The sequence below is a fragment of the Zophobas morio genome, unplaced genomic scaffold (assembly GCF_036711695.1).
Source record: "Zophobas morio isolate AGI-343-1 ecotype UQ-CSIRO unplaced genomic scaffold, CSIRO_AGI_Zmor_V1 ptg000004l, whole genome shotgun sequence".
In the NCBI taxonomy this organism is placed as follows: domain Eukaryota; kingdom Metazoa; phylum Arthropoda; class Insecta; order Coleoptera; family Tenebrionidae; genus Zophobas; species Zophobas morio.
The window spans coordinates 1908474-1917917 of record NW_026972109.1 but is presented as its reverse complement, the minus strand read 5'-3'; the positions used below and the strand labels follow the sequence as shown (position 1 = coordinate 1917917).

The window sequence follows — 9444 nt, the reverse complement described above, 5'->3', positions numbered from 1 at the left end:
CTCTATTTTCTTAGAAGCTATGTCATTTGCCAAACTCAGTCTTTTCTTGGCAGCTATTACGCTCGCCCACCCACCCTCTCTTTTCTTAGAGAGCATGCCCTTTAGCAAAATCAGTTTTATCTTTAAATGATCCAAATTCGGAGGTTACTTATGTGCATAAGGCAGGAATTTTAAACATCTTGCCTAGTGTTTAGTTGGTTATGCTTTAATGGACTTTTCTTTTGTTGGTTTTGTTTTTGGTAAGAATTTATAGATCTTATTTTTTTTGAGAAATCGTAGAAATATTTTAAGATTATTTGAAACTTGGTAAATTGTTGGTAAAAATTTGTCCGTCATTTTACATTTTTGCCGAATTTCTTCAAATTTATGAGTGTTTTTGGGAAAAAAAACTGAGTATGAATTAATCAGTCAGTGTTTTCTCTGCACTGAGGACACAAAATCAACCAAATTTCATTTTATTTTAATCGCTGATTTTTTTTAATTCGGTTGAAGTATGAACATAAACAGTCGAAGTTAAGCATATACTGAGAAATTGAACTTGTCTACATTTTTCCTGTTATTAATCTGCTTTAAATATATTTCATATTTAAATCAGATAATGTAACAATAATACTCAAACAATATCTGTACACAATACTACAAGGCCCCACTTTGTATATTTCCTCAGTGGATAAATAATACAAAAAACCTTCATACCCTATTTATTTATTTCCAACTCTTCCCTAACTTTTTGTAGTTGATCAATAAGTAAGTCCAGCATTTCCAGATTTACCTCAAAATTAACACTATTTTTGCTAACTTTATCAAAATTGGGGCCACTTTTCGCGCAATGAAGATCAACCTGCAACAACGCCTCCCTCACTGACGCCAATTTTGAATTTCCAAGCACCCACTTCAACTTCCAGTCAATATTTTCCACCAAATTATGACCACTGTTCACCAACTTCTCTTTCACTAGAGTTTCAAAAATATCATCTTTCCTCAATTCTAGACACTTCCTGATTTCCCTTTCCACGTTATCTCCCACACTGAATTCTATTTCCACCTTGTCATTAATCACACTTTGGCGGTAAATTTTTTGAACACTCCTTTTGGCATGATTAAAGTCGTCAATCGTCCACTCGAGGTCGCTGTTGTAGTTGTTAAAATTCGCTTGTTTCGTCCCTGTTAAATCGTCCACGCAGTCATGCAAGAACTACAACACACAAAAAATTACAGAGTCATTATTTACACCTAAATTCACCTTAATACTTGCGGTAGCACCTGCGAATTCGCTATTTTCAGTACAGAATCCACTCCCTCCGCCATGTTTATTTACACCGCGGCAGCACCCTGCTTTACCGACCCACCATCTTGGCAGGTTTGACGTTGTGGTTCGTGTTATGGCAAAGCGTCACATTATTTTTGTAATTTAAAAACAAACTTAGGCAAAAATGGCAGAATATTTGGCGTCAATTTTCGGTACAGAGAAGGACAAGTAAGTACGAAGCTCGAAAAGAGCACCATTACAACTGCACGTTCTAGAGTCAACTGTTCCTTCTACTTCAAAATCGGGGCTTGCCGGCACGGGGACCGATGCTCCCGCATCCACAACAAACCGACTTTCTCTCAAACCTGCCTCCTCCAAAACCTGTACGTGAACCCGCAGAACTCTGCGAAATCGGCGGACGGAAGTCACTGTAAGTTTGACATTGTCGTAGTTAACCCCCCTAAATTTGCGTTTCTAGTGGTGGCTAACGTCTCTGATGAAGAAATGCAAGAGCACTATGATAATTTCTTCGAGGATGTATTCGTTGAGTGCGAGGATAAGTACGGGGAAATCGAGGAAATGAATGTTTGTGATAATTTGGGTGACCACCTTGTAGGGAATGTTTATATTAAAGTGAGTTTTATTTGTGGGGTTATGGTAAATATAATTGTGTTTTTTGTAGTTCCGGCGCGAAGAGGATGCCGAGAGGGCTGTAAACGATTTGAATAATCGTTGGTTTGGGGGGCGCCCGGTGTATGCTGAGCTGAGTCCAGTCACTGACTTTAGGGAAGCGTGCTGTCGCCAGTACGAGATGGGGGAGTGCACCAGGTCCGGGTTCTGTAATTTCATGCACTTGAAACCCATCTCACGGGAGCTGAGACGGTGAGTCAGGTGTTAGGCGCATGCGCATTGTTAGGATTTAAGTTGGATTAGCCACACTAGGTACATCGCTGTGGTTTGAATTATCTGAAACGAAAAGGTGTAAAATCGGTCGTTATAACGTAACTTACCAGATGAATTAAGGACCAGTTTAATTCCACGAATTTACACACAGTGAATTTTATTTTATTTTGTAGTAGGTGGAGACTTATGCTGTCTATTTCTTCGTCGCACCCATTTTCGGGAAACTCGTTCCAGAATTTATGCAAAAATAATCCCGTTTTGTGCGCCTGAATTATCTGCATTGTTACAAACCAAAGAGTGAAAAAATACTCACGGTTTGAGGAATGGAATCCCAGGAGTACACCATGAATACTAATTGGAATGCGACGAAAAGCAAGAAAATCGAGTCCCCGATTATTTTGTCTACGTTTTCAGACACATTTTTGGACAGATATAAATTCAGCGTGAGATGATAGGCGACAATTACGCTTAAACCAAAAAGTATTAAAGTGTTGCCTAGTAGTGGGACGGCAAATAACGAGTTTAACTTTCTTGCTAGATTTGCGAGCGTCAGATGTATTTCGGTGTTTTTTTTCATCGCTAAAATTACGCTTTGTGCGGGCATTTCTAACGCGAAATTAATGACTTTGTTATTTATGAGTAGAAACAACCTCCTAATTACGTTTGTCACTACATACATGAAATAATTCGTAAATCCGATGAAAATAATAATTTCGGTGATCCACGTCACCGTTGCGTCGTACCCACTAGTAAAATTTATCGCGTAAGTGACAATCCAGAGAATTAAAATCGCTATAAATAGTGTTACAGTTTGAATTTTGATTTTTTTGTGGTTAAAATCAATCGGCAGCTTTGTGCACATTTTTTCGATTTCATGGATAATCTGAACCATTTGGCGGCGCTTCAGTACAAACCAGAAATAGTCAGTCGTAATTTTCCCAAAACAAACCATCGTCAAAGCGAACAATTTTAATTTGTTTCTATTAATTTCCGAAAACTGGTTTTTTTCCAAAAATAGGAGTATCAAATGGTAAATAAAATACGGCACGCTGAACACGCAATCCAATATTCTCGACGAAATCCTGTCGTATTTCTCGTACAAGTTGTAGTGCACGATTCCGAAAACCCTCGTCGGATAATAAATAAATTTCAAGTGATATTTAAGCGCCGCCATGCTTTCACTGTTGTAAATAATTCGGTTCGAATGCATTAACATTTCGATAATAACCGGGGGTTATTTGTGGTCCGCTACATTAAGATATTGCGATGAATACTTAGCGTAATGGACTGATATGTTTATGAAAACATGCTTGACCCTTTTGATGAAGCGATTACATTGATCAATTAAATTAGAAAGATGTGTTGACAGATTCATTTGAGCGTTTAATGTCGTTCGGGGAACGTAATTCATCACGGATCCCCGATCCATTAATTCGGGATTAAAAACACTTTTTATCTGGCGATTATTTTCAAAACGTTGTTGCAGATACTTATATTCGCGAAGAAAATCCGGCCGCAGGCGCTCTAGGTCACGCTCGCCACGAAGACGTTCCCGTTCGAGGGAAAGGAAATCTCGTTCACCACGTCATCGCTCAGGGCGTAGTGGCAGATACTGAATTTATAATTATTTCACAAAGAAGTTTCTTATTCGATCAATAATCTATTGTTCTTTTTGTTCTTTTGTGGATTTGTGTTAGTCAAGTAAGTATCTTCGTATAGATTTGTATTGTAAGTTCTTTTGGATTATTTTGTTTATGCTCTGTGTTTGAATAAGAAATATGTTAACGGATGTAGATCTAATAAACAATTCATTGGGATTGGGGGTTTTCGTTACCTGATTTCCAGCGTTTTTATTTTGTGTGTTCATTTTTAATTAATAAGGTGGTTTGCGACGCAATGTATAAGAAACGGAGCTCAAGCGCGAGCGAATTAAAGCTTTTTTTGTTAAAAAATTCACAATTAAACCCTCAAAGGATTATTTTTTGCAACGAGTGGTTTATTTAAACTTTGATGTCTATTTAGTAAACAGGTTAGATGCGCTTAATTATTATTTTTTTAACGAAGGGCCGTTGTGTATTTATTTATGTACGAAAAACAAAACAAGCAAAATCCAGGTGTTTACGTCGTAGCAGACGTTTCTGCAGTGTCTAGAATATCGTAACGTAATACTAGTTATTCCAGCAAACCCGTTAACATAAGCAAACTACAATAAGTTAACTTAATCTGTCTGGCCACCAAGTAATTCTAATTACCGCCCTTTGCTTGTTTAGGCCACTGCTGGCGGCGTCTTTAGATTTTCACAATCTCAGCAAGCTTTTCACCTCGATTACTAGCATTACCTATAGTTCTTGCGCCGGTCACGCAATTATCGCCACTATTTTTCAGCAGCACTCGAGTGAAATGCAAATAATCGCAATTACGGTAAGCTGACCCGCGCTGGCTGAAATACATCTGTATATTTGCAAAACCCTCCAGTTATCTTGTACTTGATAAATAGGGTTAATATGCAAACGACGGACGATTCGATGGCGGCCCGAAATTACTTCGCAACACATCGTGTAATGTGTATGACAAATGAATGTAGAAATTTGGAAATCAAAGCGTCACAAAAAGGAAATTAAAATATTCAGCTAAATGTTTCTACAACCGCGACTTTTCATGTTGATAAAGCCTTTGTTCTCGATTTATCGTTTTTAAAACAAATCGAATTGTGTTTTAATGAGCTATCCCATATTTCCGTTTAGTTTTTAATGCCATTTGATCATGAATTATTGATGTTTTTGAATTATAAAATAATGTCAGATGCATTATGTTTTTCACACAGAGCACACAAAGGGTTTAATGTTTATGTTCTGTCCCGTAAATCAGCCTTATTTACATCTAAAAAGTGCAAGAACTAGCTGAATTAATTCGAGCTATTAATTACAGATATGTAGTGAAAAATTTAATCGGGTAGAAAGTAATGAAAATTTACCGCATTGTGCGCCATAAATCTGTGCTTGTTTGCAGCTGTATTTGCTTCGGCGCTAATAAAAATGTTGCTTTATAAAATAATATTCATAAATGATGAAACGAAAGATTAATATCCGTAATAAAAGAATGTTAGTATAAACATATTTTTGATTACAAAGAATCATAATGAAACTTTAAATTTATGAGTCCATTTCAAATCTCCAAAGCCTGAAGCGTTAATACAAAGGAAAATTAAAAACACTGTTTCAAGCCGCGACCACCAGATGATGTAATTTTTAAAATCTGTGGCGGATGGATGAAGGAAAACGATAATATTATTACGTCTTCTCGAGCACTTGCAGGAGTTGAAATTTTTTAATAATTGCAGAAGTGGAGTAAATTCGGCGTAGTTGCAGAATTTAAACCACGTTCCATTAATAATAATAATTTCGTGTTAAACACTTTGTTAATATTATTTCGTTGGATATTCCATTTTAGCGCAAATGAGGGATTTGCGATTAAATAATTTATCAACGTGTCGTAAACCCAGTTTCGAAAGGTTAATCTGGCTTGTGTAAATTAATTTCAGAACTGAAAAAAAGTTAAACTTTAGTTTAACCGCTCGTTCAGCAATGTAAATAAATAATAATTTAATATATATTTCAACAAATTAATGTTGTTTGGGTTTATTATTGATTTTATTATTTTCTGTTTTTTGGTGTTTCGAAAAAATGATGTTTTTGGAATTTTGATAACGTTACCAAGAAAAACAAAACTGGAGGTTTCATTTTTAAATTTTCCAGTTTTCCGATTTTCCAACTTTCGAACGTTTCAATTATTAGATTTTGCAGTTTTTCGGTTTCAAATTTCACGAGTTTTGAATTTTTGAATGATTTTTTTTTAATCGTCGACCGCCAAAGGAGCGAAATTTACTTCCAAAATCCTTATTATTTCTTTACAAGAAATTAGCATGTAAGACATATTTTTGAGTAAACTATTAAGAAAAAATTAAATCCAAAGATTAAGCCCCACCCATACATGCCTTGATCTAAATAATAATGAAGTTTCATTAGTTCGCAGACCCAGGGGCGGAGCCTAATTGTAAAAACCATATTTCCTTACAACAATTTACCATTTTAAACGTGTTTTAAGTTTCTTAGAAAAAATTCATCACAATTGAGATTGGGGCGGGCGGGTGGTGTTTAATCTTTTTTTTTTTTAACGTATAGAGTTTTCTTTCAACAACAAGATAGCATGTTTTCAGCTTCTTGTTGGGGAAAAGGACTTCGTATATTAAGAAAAACTGGGCAAAATATATGACCCGCCCACCCACCCCTTCTCAATTGTGATGACTTTTATATTCATTGTGAGCTTAATTGCAAAATCCTCATTTCTCTACAAGAAGTTACCATTTGAACATTGTCTATAAAAGGGTAGAATTTTCTAGAGAAATCGGAAAAGTGGAAAATTGAAAAATGAAAACCCGAAAAGATATCGCAGAATTGTAGAAAACAAGACAAAAAATTGAAAAATTGCATATGGAAAAGTCGACGAAACGAAAAATTGAAAAAAATGAAATTGGAAAAATAAAAAGTTATAAAATCGGAGCATCGACAAATTGAAAACTTGTAAAAATAAAGAAAATAAAAAACTGAAACGAAAAATTGCAAATGGAAAAATAAAAAATTGAAAACTTGAGAAACTCAATTCGAAAAATTGCAAAATGTATAAATTGAAATTTCAAAAATTGAAATCGGAAAAATATTTGTTTATATTTTGGGGTTTCTTTGTCTTAATATACTTAGTATTCTTTGAATAACTCGATATTCAAAGACATATTTTTATTTTAATTCCTTGTAGAGAAATAAGCATTTTGCAGTTAAGCTCCGCCCTCTTGGTTGTTTTAATATGTGTAGACTTCTTTTCGCAACAAGAAACTTAAAACATGTTTAAAAAGGACAATTTGTATAAGGAAATCTCGATTTTGCAATTAGGCTCCACCCCATAAATGCAAAATCCATATTTCCTTGCAAAAGACAAAATATAAGCCCCGCCCACCCGCCCTATCGCAATGGTGATGATTTTTTTATTCGCCGTGAGCCGAGGGGCGGAGCTTAATTGTAAAATCCTTACATCGTACAGTCCAAAATCATTGAATAATGTATTAACACTATATTTTTTACTCCTATTATAACATTTTTTGTTCTTTGTGCCAAAAAATTGGTGAAAGAAAACTATGTACATAAAGAAAAAAAACAAAGATCTCAATTGTCAGTTTTTCATTGCCAATCAGATCGAGAGGCGGAGTTTAATTGTACCGTCAAAATTTCTCAAGAAAATTTTGCCCTTTTAAAAACATAACTATTTTATATTGTAATTTGTTGAGAGAAATGAGAATTTTGCAAATAAGCTCCACCATTTATGTCACGATGTATAAAAAATTCATCACAATTGAGAAGGGGCGGGTGGGCGGGGCATATATTTTGTCCATTTTTTCTTAATATACAAAGTCTTTTTTGACAACAAGAAACTGAAAATATATTAACTATCCTGTTCTTGAAAGAAAACTATATATTAAAAAAAAAAAACAAAGATTAAACCCCACCCACCCCCCGATCTCAATTGTGATTAATTTTTCTCTACAAAAATGATTTAATTTGAAATTTTTTGTTTTTTCAATTTCACTTTTTTTCAATTTTTCATTTCTTCAGTTTTTCTATTTGCAATTTTTAATTTTTTGTTTTTCTTTTCTACAATTCTGCTATATCTCTTGTAGAGAAATAAGCATTTTGCAGTTAAGCTCCGCCCTCTTGGTTCTCGTCCAATAAAAAAATCATCAGAATAGCGATAGGGCGGGTGGGCGGGCTTACATTTTGCCTTTGTTGTTTTAATATGTGTAGACTTCTTTTCGCAACAAGAAACTTAAAACATGTTTAAAAAGGACAATTTGTATAAGGAAATCTCGATTTTACAATTAGGCTCCACTCCACAAATGCAAAATCCATATTTCCTTGCAAAAGGCAAAATATAAGCCCCGCCCACCCGCCCTATCTCAATTCTGATGATTTTTTTTTCGTTGTGAGTCGAGGGGCGGAGCTTAATTGTAAAATCCTTACATTGTATAGTCCAAAATCATTGAATAATATATAAACCCTATATTTTTTACTGCTATTATAACATTTCATGTTCTTTGTGCCAAAAAAATTGCTGAAAGAAAACAATGTACATAAAGAAAAAAAAAACAAAAATCTCAATTGTGATGAAAACATTGCCAATCAGACCGAGGGGCGGAGTTTAATTGTAACGTCAAAATTTCTCTAGAAAATTCTGCCCTTTTAAAAACATATTTTATATTGTAATTTCTTGGAGAGAAATGAGAATTTTGCAAATAAGCTCCACCATTTATCTCACGATGAATAAAAAATTCAGCATAATTGAGAAGGGGTGGGTGGGCGGGGCATATATTTTGTCCCTTTTTTCTTGATATACATAGCCATTTTTTCACAACAAGAAACGTAAAACATTGTTTTGCAATTATGAAACGGAGCCTAATTGCAAAATTAATATTTTCTTATACAAATTTTCCATTTTAAAAACATGATTTAAGTTTCTTGTTGTGAAAAAAAGTCTACACATATTAAAACTACAAAGGCAAAATGTAAGCCCGCCCACCCACCCAGTCTCAATTGTAATGATTTTTTTTTATTCGCCGTGAAGCAAGAGGGCGGAGCTTAACTGCAAAATACTTATTTCTTTACAATAAATTAAAAACATGACAGGATGGGTGGGCGGGGCTTATATTTTGCCTTTTTTCTTAATCTACGTGGTCGTTTTCAACACAAGAAACTTAAAATATGTTCAGAATAGTAAATTCTTGTAGACAAATATGGAATTAAGCCCCGCCCCTCGATCTGACAACGAATGAAAAATTCATCACAATTGAGAATTAATATAGAGGACCCGGTGGGTGAGGTGGCTTGGCATCTGCCCACTACACTTTGGGTCGTGGGTTCGATTCCCGCTCTGTCTCTGGGTGTTTTTGTATGTCCCCTTTTCCTGTAATTGGGCCTCTCGGCCTGTTGGAAAAGTAATTATTAAAATAAAAAAAAAATAAAAAAAAATAAAAAAATAAAAAATATCGGGGCGAGTATGGGTGGGGCCTAATCTTTGGCTTAATTTTTTCTTAATATACTTAGTATTCTTTGAACAACACTTATTTTTTATTTCGTAGAGAAATAAGGATTTTGCAGTTAAGTTCCGCTCTCTTGGCTCACGATGAATAAAAAAAGTCATCACAATTGAGATAGGGTGGGTGGGCGGGGCTTATATTTTTTCCAAGT

At 34.8% G+C, this 9444-nt stretch overlaps 2 protein-coding genes across 3 annotated transcripts; one reads left to right on the top strand and one right to left on the bottom strand.

The window, feature by feature from the left end:
• Window positions 1-689: 689 nt before the first annotated feature.
• Window positions 690-1335, bottom strand: LOC135136907 (uncharacterized). The gene is made up of 2 exons (XM_064066385.1): window positions 1252-1335; window positions 690-1195 (listed from the first exon to the last, which is right to left on the bottom strand). Exons 1-2 carry the CDS (start codon window positions 1306-1308, stop codon window positions 698-700), a joined length of 555 nt encoding a protein of 184 aa, XP_063922455.1. The 5' UTR covers window positions 1309-1335; the 3' UTR covers window positions 690-697.
• Window positions 1336-1385: 50 nt separating this feature from the next.
• Window positions 1386-3969, top strand: LOC135136898 (splicing factor U2af 38 kDa subunit). 2 transcript variants are annotated; one of them, XM_064066371.1, is made up of 5 exons: window positions 1386-1477; window positions 1525-1679; window positions 1728-1882; window positions 1932-2131; window positions 3639-3969. In XM_064066371.1, the coding sequence occupies exons 1-5, from the start codon at window positions 1434-1436 to the stop codon at window positions 3766-3768; spliced, it is 684 nt and encodes a 227-aa protein (XP_063922441.1). In that variant the 5' UTR covers window positions 1386-1433; the 3' UTR covers window positions 3769-3969. The 2 variants fall into 2 exon arrangements, with proteins under 2 accessions (XP_063922441.1, XP_063922433.1); XM_064066363.1 differs by having other exon boundaries at window positions 1525-1882.
• Window positions 3970-9444: the final 5475 nt, after the last annotated feature.

What these genes read in the sequence shown, in the direction of transcription:
- LOC135136898 (XM_064066363.1), top strand. Translation starts at nt 1,434, where the DNA reads ATGGCAGAATATTTGGCGTCAATTTTCGGTACAGAGAAGGACAA. An exon ending in TTCGGTACAGAGAAGGACAA is followed by an intron (nt 1,478 to 1,524) that starts GTAAGTACGAAG and finishes TGCACGTTCTAG; the next exon opens with AGTCAACTGTTCCTTCTACT. An exon ending in ATCTCACGGGAGCTGAGACG is followed by an intron (nt 2,132 to 3,638) that starts GTGAGTCAGGTG and finishes ACGTTGTTGCAG; the next exon opens with ATACTTATATTCGCGAAGAA.
- LOC135136907 (XM_064066385.1), bottom strand. Translation starts at nt 1,308, where the DNA reads ATGGCGGAGGGAGTGGATTCTGTACTGAAAATAGCGAATTCGCAGGTG. An exon ending in ATTCGCAGGTGCTACCGCAA is followed by an intron (nt 1,196 to 1,251) that starts GTATTAAGGTGA and finishes TGTGTGTTGTAG; the next exon opens with TTCTTGCATGACTGCGTGGA.